Here is a 16,781-nt window from a genome sequence, read left to right as displayed (position 1 = left end):
CCAGCGTCTCTAAATTCATGATTTTGTGTATGAACAAACGTCAATAGGATCTTTACTCAGTCCTCTAGATATAACTCAGAAAAATGAATTGCTGTGAAAAACTCACTTGATTTCCTGTGGTCACATTATAAGATTGAATAATCTACAAAAGTACAAAACTCAGTGACATAGAGAAGCCAGCAAATTCTCCTGCCCTTACATAAACAGGTGGAAGGCTTTCCAGTAGAATGCTTTCTACTCCAACAAATTAGTAGATTGAATGACTATACTTCATAAGGATAACACTATTGTACCATATTTAGTTTTAAATTTAAAACCTCAAAAACTTATCAAAACTAGCCAAAGATTTCTGGAATAAGACATAGACAAAGTTATTTCTCAAAAAAAAAAAAAAAATTGGCTGGGCCAGGTGCAGTAACTCACGCCTGTAATGCCAGCACTTTGGGAGGCTGAGGTGGGCAGATCACGAGGTCAAGGGCTCAAGATCAGGCTGGCCAACATGGTGAAACCCCATCTCTACTAAAAATACAAAAATCAGCTCGGTGTGGTGGTGCCCGCCTGTAATCCCAGCTACTCGGGAGGCTGAGGTAGGAGAATTGCATGAACCCGGGAGGTGGAGGTTGCAGTGAGCTAAGATCACGCCACTGCACTCCAGCCTGGTGACAGAGCAAGACTCTGTCTCAAAAAAAAAAAAAAAAAGGCTGGACACAGGGGCTCGCACCTATAATCCCATCATTTTGGGAGGGTGGGGTGGGAAGATCACTTGAGCTCAGGAGTTTGAGTCCAGCCTGGGCAACATAGTGGGACCCTGTTTCTACCAAAAAAACAAAATAAAAATTATGTAAGCATGGTGTGCATGCCTGTAGTCCCAGCTACTTGGGAGGCTGAAGCAGGAGGATAACTTGAGCCTGGGAGGTCAAGGCTGCAGTGAGCTGTGATTGTGTCACTGCACTCCAGCCTGGGTAACACAGTGAGACCCTGTCTCAAAATACAAATAAAATTGAAAATAATTAAAAATGGGATTTTTAACTCTTTGATATAAACATAACTAGGTCCAGCCATAAGGAAGAATTGTGCTACAAAAGAGAACAAAAATCATCATGTTTAACAACTGTATTTATGTTCTTTTCTAATTATAAAGCTAACTATTGATTTAATAATGCTTCTACACATCTTGATCATGTGTTAGCATATGAAACTCTTAGCTGAGACCAACTTACTATAAAACTTGTGTAATTTAAATAGTATAATTTTCCAATGACTTTAATCTAACAACCTCCTCCTACCCCATTAATCAACACCAAAAACAATTCATCTTTGAATATATGTATAAAGAACAGAGTTCATGTGTTTATAAAAAGTTCTTCTCTACTACAGAGTTTAGCTGTGACATCTATTAACAAAGTAATTTATAACTCTAATAAGTTAGCAAGGTCTTCTTGCCACCAGTCCAGTCATTGGTGGTAAGTACTCAGTATTGGCTCATGAATACATGAATGGATAAAAATATAAGAGCTGTCCACACATATACCATAAAATGCATAGATTCCATTTTATCTCAATTTTTATTTCTGTGATATAACTGAGATAAAATCAAACACAATCTATTATTTTAAAGGATACTGTTTGTAAGAGAGAAATAACATGATATAACCTTATTTTAGAAGAAAGTCGTGTGTAAGAGAAATTTAAACTCAAAAGTAAAAAAGCCACTGGTTTCTAAAAACTCAAAAAAAAATGTTTTAAGTGACTGGCTTTCAGAACAATAGCAACAACAAATAAGCCACTAAAATAAGACAAGTAAATTCCAATTTTTTTTTTGCATTTACTTGCTTGCTTGCTTTAATTATATACAAATCTCAATTCCATTAAAGTATCAGGATGACAATTAATTAGTTGTTTTTAGTGACTTTTCCAATCCCTTCTAATTAACTTGGAAGTGATTAACTAAGTGATTATCTAATTAGATTAATTAGTGATTATCTAATTAACTAAGGAAGTGATTTACATGCTTCATGGGAGGTGTGAATTCTCAGCCAGGGAGTTTGAATGAAGGGAAGAAAGTGACTCAGGCATTTATTGGGTGCTTACAATCAGATTCCCACCGATGAGATCATGCCCATGTGTCTGGAGGTCCACACACAAGCAGCTGCCTCCAGCCCAACCCTGGAAGCTGAGTGTAGTCCCAAGTCCCCACCTGCGCCCCTTTGTATATATACAGCCACTCGTTCTGTGATTGTGGGGCCATACAAGGAAGATCAGGCTTCCATGGAAGCTTCTACAACTGAAATCCACTGGGGATTCTAGAAGGAGCACTTGTAAGTAGCTTCAGGATGGATGGGGCAGAGTCTGTCTCATGGTGGGTGTTAAGCTGGCCTCATACAAAAGAGGAAACCCATCCTGATACCATGCCAGGTACAAAGCACTGTGTGATTTATTCTAAGTGTCTTGGTAACAGGACTTGAAGTCAGGCGGTGACTGGAAACCTAAAATGCAATATTTAGTCATAGAACATTAGAAATAGAAAGAAAATAACCTCCCAAATCATCTAGTCCATCACTCAGCTAAATTCATTTAATTCACATCCCCAAACTACATCTCCAAATGTACAATGGTTTCATTCCTGGTTTAGGGATTCGAGGTTTTGTGTTTGTACAAAATATTTTAATAGTCTTATAAAATAAGATGTCCAAAACACAGTAAACTTAAAAGCCAAACGCAAGCAAAGCATGAAACAGAGGTTCTGAAGAGCAACTCCTCAATGCAAATAAAGCATTGTCCTTTATCTCCATTGTGACTCTCAGTTATGTAGGCACATCTGCCTTTTTAGATACCTAAATTATACAGGAGGATTGTAAATATTCTTTATGTGTATGTTAGGATGAAAAAAACCTGCCAAGGCAGGTGCATGGGCTAAAAGAATACACCTTCCTGTTTCCTTTTGTTACCTGTTTAATAAATTAAATTAAAAAAAAAAAGTTGCCCCTGATAAAAGCCTCCAAGAAATGCCTCTAGTGGTATTTTCTGGAATTGAATTAAGCATATTAACATATTGCTATACAAAGGGGGGGGGGGCGTGGAAGTAAGGCAAGGTGGACTGTGGTGCCAATCCTAGTGACATGTCAGCAGAGGAGGAGTTTCTTGCCTGTGGATTTCATAAAAGGCTAGCTCAACACCCTCCATGAGACACACTCTGCCCCAACCATCCTGAAGCTACAGGTGCTCCCTCCTGGAATCTCCAATGGATTTCAGTCGCAGAAGCTTCCACAGAAGCCTGAGCTCCTCTTTGCAGGCCCCTGTAGTCAGTACAGTGGGCATGCAGCGCCTCGGGACGACACCCAGCGTTTATGGGGGTGCTGGAGGCCGGGGCATCCGCATCTCCAACTCCAGACACACGGTGAACTATGGGAGCGATCTCACCAGCGGCGGGGACCTGTTTGTTGGCAATGAGAAAATGGCCATGCAGAACCTAAATGACCGTCTAGCGAGCTACCTAGAAAAGGTGCGGACCCTGGAGCAGTCCAACTCCAAACTCGAAGTGCAGATCAAGCAGTGGTACGAAACCAACGCCCCGAGGGCTGGTCGCGACTACAGTGCATATTACAGACAAATTGAAGAGCTGCGAAATCAGGTGAGAGATGATGCTTGTGTTTCCTAGTCTGTGTTTAGCTTCAAGATAAATCAAGAGGTTATCTATGTTAGGTAGGTCCAAATGGACGTTGTAAAGCAAATTAGGCTAAAATGTTACATCTGTAAAAATTCTTTCATCTACCTTTAGTGCTGGAGTACCTGACTGCATAATAGGATGACCTTCAATCATGCTATTTTTAATGTTTAATATAATTACTTACAAAATATGAACATTTTATCCTCCAGAATAAAATAAATCTTTGTCACAGCTTACCACATCAGGGCTAAATGTATAGTGAACAATCTTTCTGAAAAGAGCTAAAAATTAATTATGCGATAAATCTCTCTTAGTTTTTCACCTAGTCCTTATCAAGCTTTGAAGCCCCAGTCAATTCAAAGACTTTTCTCCTTTTATTTAAGTAAATGTTATAATATGACTATTAGAATACTGTACTGCAGATTTAAATAGCAAAGTGATTCTGGGTGGAAACAGTGTGGCACGAATATGGGTCTTAAGGATGCCTGGATTTTTAAGTGCCCCGTTTAATAACATGACCATCAGCATCAAGCAGTTATAAAATTTTCTATTGCCCCCAATTCACGTTTATTACAATCATATCACAACCTCCTCTTATGTCATCAAAAAAAAAGGGTGGAGCTCTGTATTTTATCAGCTACATGGAATAAAAGCAGAAGACTTTGCTCCTAATTGAAAATTTCAGATATGACACAGAGCACTTGCTTCAAATTAAAGTTCTTACCTAATCAAGAAAAGTGTTCATTGTCATTTCTGTGTGAAGATTCATACTCCTTTAGAGCAAAGCCCATTTACTTACCAGCAAGTCTGTTTTTCTAGAGTTGTACTAAACATCAGGGCAATTTGATTCGGACTCTATGGGAAGTTGCTTTGGAATTTTAGAAACTATGGGCATGTGAAGCAATGGTATTTAAATTGCCCTTCCGGAATAAAGTTCATCCTTCACAGGCTCTCACTAAAAATGTTCGAACCACACCTGTCTCGTGTTTCTGACTCTGCTTTGGTTCATCTCAAATACACAGGCACAGTCCATCTGTCCCATTGAGCTGGACAGTCCCAACCATAGGAAGCAGCCCTCTCCAAAACTGGGTCCATTGAAAGAGAAATGTCATTGTAACATCTCCTGCAAGTAGATTTTTCATCTATATGCCTCCATCATGCATTTAGTTCTTTCATGCATCATGTCCTTTCATTCAGCCAATACTGAATGAACACTAACTAGGTGCTGGGCACCATGCTGGGGACTGAGGAATATTATGGTGGACACAATATGATTTATAAGGATACAGGGAGGGACAGAGGGACCAGCACACAGAGGGATAATGAGAGCACAGGCAGATCATCCAGTTCAGTTTTGAGAGCATCTGTGAAGGCTCCTTTGAAGCAATGTTGTCTAACCTGAGACATGAGGGAGGAATGGGAGTTCACCAGACCAGAGGGGCTAAAAGAAATGTTCTAAGTAGAAACATCAAAGGCAAGGTACTCAATAAGGTGTGATGGCTCAAGTTGAGTTAAATTATCCTTCTGTAAAATCACAAGAAAGTAGACCAAACCCTGGGGCATCTAGAGTTGCATTTTATGACTCTATTATGTTAAATACCCATGTCATTATTTTTCTATATATTTTTGTACAGAAATACTTGAAATGAATATCATTTTTGACATAATAGTCACTGTAGCTGGGGATAAACTAAATCCTTGTAAACTCCTATCCAATTGAAAATGTCATTCTTGGCCGGGCACGGTGGCTCACGCCTGTAATCCCAGCACTTTGGGAGGCTGAGGCAGGAGGATCACCTGAGGTCAGGACTTCAAGACCAGCCTGGTCAACATGGCAAAACCCTGTCTCTACTAAAAATGCAAAAATTAGCCAGGCATGGTGGCGGATGCCTGTAACCCCAGCTACTCGGGAGGCTGAGGCAGGATAATCGCTTGAACCCAGGAGGCAGAGGTTACAGTGAGCCGAGATCGCACCACTGCCTTCCAGCCTGAGCAGCAGAGCAAGATTCTGTCTCAATTAATAAATAAATAAGAAAAGAAAAGAAAAAAGAAAATGTCATTCTTTCTCATGTATTTTCCAGATTAAGGATGCTCAACTGCAAAATGCTCGGTGTGTCCTGCAAATTGATAATGCTAAACTGGCTGCTGAGGACTTCAGACTGAAGTAGGTTCCCAAATACATGGCAAAAGTTTCTGAAAAAGAATTCCTTTAGTAGTCCTTCCAGATACTCAGCTTTCCATATCATTGTTGATAAAGGAAGCACGGTTCAACGTCCAGAATCCTAAATGCTAAAAACTTTTTTAGTAACCTGGTATCTAAACCTAATTCTGCCCTTCGGAGTAATAACAAAGCAATTTACAATTCTCCTTCTCCCTAAGTGCCTTTCTGTTATCTAAAGAGAGTCTTATGTCTACCCTTGGTGATTCTCCAGGTAATTCTCCATGTTCATTCAAGTGCCTGCAAGTGTATGACCCAAGTTCCAGGGGTGACTCTTGATGATTTCTGGCTTGCCAGTGTTTTACAGGATGGTCTGGCCAACAAAAGAACCAGGACCAATCTGTAATAATTAGCTGGGCATGATGCCATATGTCTATAATCCCAGCTACTCAGGAGGCTGAGGCAGGAGAATCGCTTGAACCTGGGAGGCAGAGGTTTCAGTGAGCCGAGATCGTGCCATTGCACTCCAACCTGGGCAACAGACTGAGACCTTGTCTCAAAAAAAAAAGTAAGAAAGAAAAGAAAAAGAAAGTAAAAATTGTGTTCACTTTCTTTGTAGTCATCACACCACATGTGACCAGAACTGTTCCTTGCAAACATCTTCCACACTAAGGCCTCTTCATCCTGAATTTGTACAACGCATTAACACCAAAAAGCCCTTTGTGGTTAGAAGGGTAGCCTTTTAATGCTCCAAGGGATTAACAAGAAGGAAACAGGAAATCAAATCCAAAGAAGAAAGCAGCAAAAGTGCATTACTTCCAATTTTACCTAGCACTGAGTGTCACATTGCAGTGTCATTTTTTAAAGTTGGATATTTTAGGAAACTGGGCAGGGCATGGTGGCTAACGCCTGTAATCCCAGCACTTTGAGAGGCTGAGGCAGGCGGCTCGCTTGAGTCCTGGAGTTTGAGAACAGCTTGGGCAGCATGGCGAAACCATGTCTCCACACAAAAATACAAAAAAATTAGCTGGGCATGGTGGCATACGCCTGTGGTCCCAGCTACTTGGGAGGCTGAGGTGAGAGGATTGCTTGAGCCCTGGAGGTTGAGGCTGCAGTGAGCCATGATCACACCATTGTACTCCAGCCTGGGTGACAGAGTGGGACCCTGTCTCAAATATATATATATAGACACACACACACACACACACACACACACACACATAGAGAGAGTGTGTATGTAAGATTGTAGAGGAGGATGTAGAGCAGTTTGAGATAATTCACTTTGGATGCCTCTGTTCACAAGGTAATAAAAATAAATCGATCATGTACATTCATTAAGTAAAACTAACCACTATTTAATATCAATAATAAGAACCCTTTGCCAACACAATAATTAACACAATTTAATTTCTTGTAAGATAAATTCTAGAATTTAGCAGTGTTCAAAATTATTTCAGATTGCCTTTTTACCAGTCACTCCAAATTACAGAGATTATATTATTGAGCACATTTTCTGACTCCTAGGTTCTTATGTACATTTCATGAATGTGTAAAGGCAGACATTATAAAGTATTGAAATTGATCTCCTCATAAGCCACATTTAAAAACCTATCTCATTATATTAGATTCTCTCTCTTATAATGACTTCAGAAGGACCAGCTATCTCTGTACACTAATTAATTCACAGGTATGAGACTGAGAGGGGAATACGTCTAACAGTGGAAGCTGATCTCCAAGGCCTGAATAAGGTCTTTGATGACCTAACCCTACATAAAACAGATTTGGAGATTCAAATTGAAGAACTGAATAAAGACCTAGCTCTCCTCAAAAAGGAGCATCAGGAGGTGAGAAAATATTCAGAAGTGGTATTGTAAACAGTGGAATGGTTCTATATAATACTAATAATAGGAGGAGCGAGAGAAACAGGAGAAGGGGGAAGAGTTGGTGGTGGTAGTGACAGAGATGACAATAGTGATATAAGCCCTACCTTCTTTTCATAATGTTGTTGTAGGTTAAATGACTTAGAGCAGTACCTGGACCACAATAAGCCTAACACAAATTATTATTTTATTTCTTTTTTACTTATTCCCAATGAAAGAGGTCATGAGACTCCTTATGTCTTTTCTGCCCAGCCTTATCTGAGAATGTGCTTCAGACTAAAATCAGTCAGAATTTTCACTTTCATAGGAAGTCGATGGCCTACACAAGCATCTGGGCAACACTGTCAATGTGGAGGTTGATGCTGCTCCAGGCCTGAACCTTGGCGCCATCATGAATGAAATGAGGCAGAAGTATGAAGTCATGGCCCAGAAGAACCTTCAAGAGGCCAAAGAACAGTTTGAGAGACAGGTAACCACACAATTCTAAAGGGTGAGCAAATGTGTAGAAGCTTCCCTCCAGAAAGAGATAACTCATTTTATTTTTCATTTGTTCATTCTTCCTTTCTCTTTCTGTCTTTTCTTTCTTATTTCCACCCCTCAACTATTTTTTTTTCACTCTTGGCACTGTAGACTGCAGTTCTGCAGCAACAAGTCACAGTGAACACTGAAGAATTAAAAGGAACTGAGGTTCAACTAACAGAGCTGAGACGCACTTACCAGAGCCTCGAGATAGAACTCCAGTCCCATCTCAGCATGGTAAAGCACATCTAACTTCTCTTTCTCAATCCAGTATGTGTTTACCAAGGTCCTCTGTTAGGAACTCTAGAAATGCAAAGACCTACAAGAAATAACCCTTCCTCTTGCAGAGCTGGCAGGGAAACAGGCCGAACAACTGATTATAATTAAAGGACAGAGAGAAATCGAGGAAAGGGCAATGTACTGCATGAATGCAGAGGACAGAGTAAATCTGGAAGATTTCACAGGGAAAGTGGCATTTAAACCAGATCTTTTTGTAACTTTTAAGTTCAGGGGTACTTGTGGAGATTTATGATGTAGTTAAACTTGTATCATGGGGATTTGTTGTACAGGTTATTTCATCACTCAGGTATTAAACCTAATACCCATTGGTTATTTTTCCTGATCCTCTCCCTCCTCCTACCCTCCACCCTCTGTTAGGCCCCCGTGTCTGCTATTCCCCTGTATGTGTCCATTATACCAGATCTCAAAATTTAAGATAAAATTTTAAGCTGGAGAATGGACTAGAGACATTCCAGGCCAAGCAAATCAGCAAGCCCATGACAAATTATGTTGTGGTAACCAGAATCCCGCAAACCACAGTGGCCTGCAGCCACGATACTACATCCACCATGACATTTCCTTTCCAAGGGCAAGGCTAAAGGAGTAGGCCCTACCTAGGACATGCCAGTGTCCTGGCAGAAAGAAAAGAGCAATGGTTGGTCCACTTGATAGCTCTTAAAGCTTCTCCTTAGAAAAGGCATTTGTCCTTTGGGAGGCCAAGGCAGGAGGATCATTTGAGGTCAGGAGTTTGAGACCAGCCTGGCCAATATGGTGAAACCCCATCTCTACCAAAGATACAAAAATAAGCTGGGCATGGTGGTGTGTGCCTGTAATCCCAGCTACTTGGGAGGCTGAGGCAGGAGAATCGCTTGAACCCAGGAGGCAGAGGTTGCAGTGAGCCGAGATCGCACTACTGCACTCCAGCCTGGGCAACAGAGCAAGACTCCATCTCAAAAAAAAAAAAAAAGAAAAAGAAAACGCATTTGTCAGTTTGACCTGCATTTTATTAACCAAAGAGAGTCACATGACCCAGCCAGGTGTCAATGGATTAAAGGAATCTAATCCTGCAATTGGGAAATGCCACAGATCACATGGCCAGGTCTGACGAAGGAGTGAGAGATATAACATCTTCACATGGTGGGGAAGCAAATATTGAGAACAATGCTACAATGTGCCACACTGAGAGAACAGTAGGTGCAAAGCTACAAGTAAAGAAAAACCCCAAGAGCTAATGATCCTAGCTGGCTGGCTGAGGTTGCCTAGTTGGGAAGAGTGGGAGATGGAGCTAGAAATACACACCATGCCCACAGTGATGAACTGCAGAGACCCTTCTCAAAAGAAACTAAAATTGACCCATCTCTTGAATCAAGTCCTCAGATAAGAAATGCCCTGTTTTTCTTGTGCTCATAGAAAGAGTCTTTGGAGCACACCCTAGAGGAGACCAAGGCCCGTTACAGCAGCCAGTTAGCCAACCTCCAGTCGCTGTTGAGCTCTCTGGAGGCCCAACTGATGCAGATTCGGAGTGACATGGAACGCCAGAACAATGAATACCATATCCTTCTTGACATAAAGACTCGGCTTGAGCAGGAAATTGCTACTTACCGCCGCCTTCTGGAAGGAGAAGACATAAAGTAAGGCTCTTAGAATCAAGGAATAGGTGTCAATGTCTGTATGCACTTCTATTTTAATGTCCCTGTCACTCATTACCCAGCACCAATGCAATCCCTAGGACAGAAGCAATTATACTCGCACGCGCCTCACCACGAACAACAAAACGAAAATATACCAAAAAGTACACACACGCCCAAAATATCAAGTACAGCCTTGAGATCATGTGGTAGGACTGAGTTAGAAGATAATTCTCCAAATGACATAGATTATGCTGATATTAATTTTCATCATTAATATATAATTGAAGGCATAATAACCTTTTGGAAATTCTCATTGAGAGCTCATGAATTAGACAATAAGCTGCTGAGGTCCACGGGAGCCAGTTTGAGAATCATCAGTGTGGCAGCAGCAACTGTCTTCAGATACCATACCTGAGAATATCAACAAGAGAACACAAGATTTAAACTTCCATTGTAATTTTGTTATTTTAATTAGAGGAACTTCTTAGCATATATTAAACTGGTCAGTTTTAAAGCTATGTATTTTTCAAGTTAAAAAGTAAAATGCTCAAGTTTGCAATAAAAGCAATGTAAAAGGGAAAGATATATGAAAGCATTAAAACACATTCACTTAGACTTTGAAATATAAAAGACAGGAGTGCATTCCATTTTCAAAACAGCAATAATGCTTTTTTCTGTTTCTTTTTTCTTCTTTTCATTAAAAAAAAAAAAAAAGAACTACAGAATATCAGTTAAGCACCCTGGAAGAGAGAGGTAAGTTCTAAATTTTTGCACGTTTTCTATGACACTCAGCTGCTTTCTATTAACTACATGCCACTGATAAAAAGTAAAGTGAGGCTATTTTAGTCTGTTTTCTGCTGCTGTAACAGAATACCTGAGACTGGATAATTTACAAACAATAGACATTTACTTGGCTCACAGTTCTGGAGGCCAGAAAGTCCAGTATCAAGGTGCCGGCATCTGGTGAGGGCTTTCTTGCTGCATCATCTCATGGCAGAAAGTAGAAGCACAAAAGAGTGTGCATGAGAGCCAGAGAGCAAGAGGAGGCTGATATTGCTTTTATAACTAGCCCAGTCTCACAATAACTAACCCATTCTCATGGTAACCACATTAATCCATCCATGAGAGCACAGCCCTCATCATCTAATCACCTCTTACTAGGCCGCACCTCCCAACACTGTTACATTGGGGATTAAGTTTTCCACACATGAACTCTAGGGAACACATTCAAATCATAGCAAAGGCCAATTCTCAAGAGAGCAGATATGACACCAGAGATTCTAAAAATCTTGTACATGGCATAAAGAAACCCTCCATGTGGGAACTTGGGCACACTCCTCAGAACAGGGTGATTTTCTTGGCCTGTGCTATTGCTATCTTGAGACATCCTGAGATCCTGAAAAGGAAAAACAAGACAAAATTTGATTTCCACTTAAATTCAAGATCATTTATTTCTTGAATTTTTAAGACTAGGATATTTGTAAATTTGGGGAGAAGCACATTTTCTGCATCTATTTATAAAATGGACTTAAGATTTTTTGAGAAAGAGGATGGGTTTAACATATTTTTCTAAAAGAAGGAAATAAGTAGAAAGAATAATAATTTAAAGTTGAATGTTATAAATCAGCAGAGTCATGTGCTTGAATTAACATTTAATGTTTAATATGAATTCAGATATAAAGAAAACCAGGAAGATTAAGACAGTCGTGCAAGAAGTAGTGGATGGCAAGGTCGTGTCATCTGAAGTCAAAGAGGTGGAAGAAAATATCTAAATAGCTACCAGAAGGAGATGCTGCTGAGGTTTTGAAAGAAATGTGGCTATAATCTTATCTTTGCTCCCTGCAAGAAATCGGCCATAGGAAAGCACTATTAATACTTTGCAGTGATTAGAAGGGGTGGGGTGGGGGGAATCCTATTTATCAGATTCTGTAATTGAATATAAATGTTTTACACAGAGGAGCTGCAAATTGCCTGCAAAAATGAAATCCAATGAGCACTAGAATATTTAAAACATCATTACTGCCATCTTTATCATGAAGCACATCAATTACAAGCTGTAGACCACCTAATATCAATTTGTAGGTAATGTTCCTGAAAATTGCAATACATTTCCATTATACTAAACCTCACAAAGTAGAGGAATCTATGCAAATTGCAAATAAACCACTTTCTAATTTGTTCCTGTTTCTGAATTGTAAAACCCCCTTTGGGACTCCCTGGTTTCTTATTGAGCCAATTTCTTGGTTAATCTCATTGATCTTTCAGCATCAGTACAACTCTACAACCTTTGAGCTATATCTGCTTTTTCCCATTGCTTCTACTGCCTTTTAAAACTCAACACAGCTCTTTGAATAATTTGAGAGTCAAATTCAATCACAAATGCTGAGCAGAATAAGAGTGAAGTACACTATACTTAAAATGGAAATAGATTAAAAACAACATTACTGAAACCCTTCTCAAGGCAAAATGTGTCTCCTTTTGATAATAAGCTGCATATACTATCAGGTGCTCTCTTTCTTTATATGGTGAACACACATTTTTAATGAAATGTCTCTCTTTTTTTTAATAACAGCTTTATTGAGATATAATTCACACACCATGAAATTCACCCTTACAAAATGTACAATTCAGTGGTCTTCGGTATGCTTATAATGTTTTGCAATCATCACCGCTATCTAATTTTAGAACACTTGATCACTCCAAAAGGAAATCTTGTACCTATTAGTAGTCACCCCCATTTCCCTTCCTCCCGGCCCTTAACAACCACTAATATACTTCCTCTCTCTACGGATTTGCCTACTCTGGACATTTCATATAAATGGGTTCATACGATGTGTCCTTTTATACACAAGTGTTCATAGCAGCATTACTCATAAGAGCCCCAAAGCGAAACACCTCAAGTGTTCATCAACTGATGAATGGATAAACAAAATGTCATATATCCACACAATAGAATCTTATGCGTTAATAAAATGGAATGAAGTACTGATACATGCTATAACAGAAATGAACTTTGAAGACAGGCTAAGTGAAAGAAGCCAAATCCAAAAACAATAAAAACACATATTGTATCCTCATCCTTTTTTCATTTTAGTAAGCAATCATTGCATATGAATGTTTATGGGAAAAATCAATGTGCACTAAATCATTGTATTCTAGTAAATAGATTGGACTTAAAACTTGATACAGAAGTTGCAAATAAGTGGGATTGAGTTTGATTATTATATAGAAAATAATTACATGATTCATTTAAGAATAATAATATCCACCATTTATTGAGCACTTACTATGAGCCTGTGTGCCAAACGTTTCATGCATTTCTCATTTAATTCTCACAATAATCCTGTGAGGTAAAGCTATTAGGTTGAATCATACGAATTTGCCAACATATGATAATTTCTAAGAGTTGGGAATTTTTGAGGATGTGAATGGTACCACTTTGAATTCCTAAGATGTAATACAATATCTAACACATAGCGCGCACTTGATTCATTATTTTAAATTGAAAGAATAAAGGTTTTTTTTAAAAGCTTTCCAATATATAATAATTTCTGACTTTCAGAAATAGCAATTTTATATGCTATTATACAGCATATATAATAAGGTTCAACCTTATTATATTATCCCCACTTTACATATGAGGATAAATGAGGACTCATATGAAGACATGAGATAAAGACTTTCCCAAAGTTATGCAGTTACCAAGTAGTAGTGCGAGACTGAACCTCAGGGCTGTTTCTCTAAAACCATGACACCCTCATAAGCAACTAATTACATAACAAAGCAATACATGATTCACAGTTGAAATAGGCACTTGCCTATCCGCAGTTATTTTGTTGTTTTCTAATTGTCATTTTCATCAGCCAGACACAACAGCCAATTGTGGCAAATGTCCAGCTTTGCTGGCTAACATCACACATGACTTGATTCAGTACAACTTTTGTCAGAAAAGGCATTTTCACCTATTCTCATTGCCTTATTTTCCAAAGTGAAGAGGTTTCACTCATTTTTTTCTTAATTTTCTTCCAAGTCACACCAGCTAGTAAATTGCATTTAAAGATGTTAAGAATATTTAAAAGTGAATTCTTTTTCACCTACTGAGTCACATTCCAGAATGGTCTGAAACTTTGACAGGCAAATACCAGACTGTGAATCTGATTAATAAGAAACCTATGCAGATGGGTTTGTAACTGATTAGGCCTGACCACTGTTATATGGCAATGATGACACTGTGTTAAAAGAGGTAGGATTGTTATTCTTAATTTAGGATGGTCCTCTTTTAACTACCTGTTAAAAGAAGTAGAATTGTTATTTTTAGATCGGAAAAATGAAGATTTTTTTTTCCTCTTGCTTCTTTGGTCTATCTCTAGTTCCTTCCAAGCAATCTTTCAAAGAAGTGAGTGAGAGCTACATACATGTGAACCAGATGGTGGAGTTCTACCTCCAGTTCTGCCAGCAGTTACTGTGTGAAAGTGAAGCATTAATCTTTGTATCTATCTATATTTCTGATATGAGCTAAGAACCAGAATGACATAATCCTATTTCTGATAGGTATACAGATCCAGAGAAGTCTTTATCACACATTAGAATTATCATCGATGTATTTTTTCATTTTACATGAAATTGTCAGTGCAGAAGTGAAGCTATCAAACTCAGAGAGAGCCCCTGGAGGTGAGGTTAGGATGGAAATAACTATTTTTTCTGAGCTCTGGAGATTATTTCTACCCAGAGTTCTGAATCATCTAAAAAGGAGAATGACATGGAGTGATACAAAATCAAAACATGGCCAGTGATCCCCTCAGACACTCTGTTCTCATCCATATGCATCAGGATCAGCCTCAGGTACCTGATTAGACCCCCAAGTAACAATTCCAACTTAAAGCATTAGTAGTGATTTCTGTTTTTGAATTCTCTTTCAAACATCTCTGTTTTCTCTCCCCAGGCTCATTTCCAAGATTCCTTTCATCAGGGTATTATTTTATCATCTTCCTGTCTCCTACCACTTTCAAAATTCTCCCCTGCTTTGAAGAACCATTGATCTCTGGAGCCCAGAAGTCAATCTCACTTATGCCCCTTAGGGTCCTTGTTTAACCCTCATCTCAAAAGCACAATACATAAAATGTAAGCAACCCAAAATTCTCTCAGTCACTCACAGGATTTTATAATGTTATCCAAAGTGAAAGATGTTACAGACCAAGGGATCAGTGAGTTGCAGAAAATGACAGGTCTATCTTACGGGAAAAAACTCAGGTAGAAAACCCTGCAAAGACCAGGACATGAACAAACTTGACATGAAAAGATGAGTGTATGATTTACTCAGTAAAAATCTAAAGACTTGTAAAAACCACATACCTAATTTTCTCTATTTTGAACATTTCCTAAACTCTACAAAAGTGGAAGATATAATTCTTTTGAACAGTTTGCCCCAGCTATAATCATTTTCCTCTCTGCCTCAACTTATGTAATCGCTCTGCCAACAAGCCCAAGATTGTTTATTTTTTTTACATCCCCACTGGCTTATACATTAATGTGGCTGTCAAAGAAAATTATTTTCACTTCCAAAACCTCTAAAGCAAAGTCTTGATTATTTAACTTAGCCTCCCACTTCAAAAAAAAAAAAAGCCACTGAAGAAGAAATATTTCTCTTTTCAACTTCTGAAGTTGCTCCCCGTTCATAACTGAATTCAGAATAAATCTTGGTCAAAGCATACCAGTAAATTAGGGCACCGTCGTTTTCAAATGAAATGAATTTTAAATGACACATTCAAACACATTAAAACTTAACTTCTTTCAAATGAAATCATTCTAGGAGTGCAGTGATAAAGTTCAGCCAAACACTAGGCTAGGACTCAGGATAAAAAATAAATTAGACATAGTACCTACCTAACAAGCTTAGTCTAGGATAATATGTTATATGTATAGAAACATAAACAAATAATATATAAACATAATTTTAGAGATGGAGCAATATTATTTAAATTTTACCATAGGCATTAGAGTTGGAAAGTATACCTTTCAGCACAAAATCAATTCCAAGTTCAAAAATTCAACTTAATCATATTCCCATATTATGTGATCAAATCACTGAGGTACAATTTTGACCTTGGCACATATCTTTTGACATTTTATTTGCTTCTGCTTTCATTTATATGGCAGCAAAATGGAATCTCTCTGTCTTGGGGGACCCTTGGGACTGAATAATAGTTAACAACCGTAACATCAAGTTCTTGTGTGGGGAGTGCAAGTTTAACTTGTGCTTTATAAGATCTCTGGAGATGTAGTTACAGGTCAAAGCTAAAACGAAAACCCCATTTGCCTGTGTGTTTACAGAATTTCATGTGTCATGTTGTTGCTTATAAGCCATGAAAAGTCATTCTCTAGGTCTCAGCCCATACACTGAGAAATTCAAGGAGAAAGCTTAAAAGAAAAGAAAAAAAAAAAAAGAGCACCTCCTGTTAGATGTGCAGGGCAGAAGCCTGGTGTCAGGTGTCATAGCTAAGGGATATCAGAGTATCCTCTGCCCTTTTTATTGTCACCGCCAGCAGCAAGGTTGTGGTATCTATAGAAGGCACTGCAGGCCCGAATCCTATCTCTGCCACCTCCCAGCTGCATAGGCGTAAATAAATCACTTAACATCTGGACTCTCA

At 38.8% G+C, this 16,781-nt stretch overlaps 1 protein-coding gene across 1 annotated transcript; it reads left to right on the top strand.

Moving 5' to 3' along the window:
* The first annotated feature begins 3,184 nt into the window (after nucleotides 1-3,184).
* KRT20 (keratin 20) lies at nucleotides 3,185-12,378 on the top strand. Its single transcript, XM_054457878.2, has 8 exons — nucleotides 3,185-3,631; nucleotides 5,749-5,831; nucleotides 7,513-7,669; nucleotides 8,013-8,174; nucleotides 8,336-8,461; nucleotides 9,914-10,134; nucleotides 10,850-10,887; nucleotides 11,809-12,378. Exons 1-8 carry the CDS (start codon nucleotides 3,242-3,244, stop codon nucleotides 11,904-11,906), a joined length of 1,275 nt encoding a protein of 424 aa, XP_054313853.1. The 5' UTR covers nucleotides 3,185-3,241; the 3' UTR covers nucleotides 11,907-12,378.
* Nucleotides 12,379-16,781: the final 4,403 nt, after the last annotated feature.

Source organism: Pongo pygmaeus, chromosome 19 (assembly GCF_028885625.2).
Source record: "Pongo pygmaeus isolate AG05252 chromosome 19, NHGRI_mPonPyg2-v2.0_pri, whole genome shotgun sequence".
NCBI lineage: Eukaryota > Metazoa > Chordata > Mammalia > Primates > Hominidae > Pongo > Pongo pygmaeus.
The sequence above is the reverse complement of the archived record's forward strand: the minus strand, read 5'-3'. Positions and strand labels throughout refer to the sequence as shown.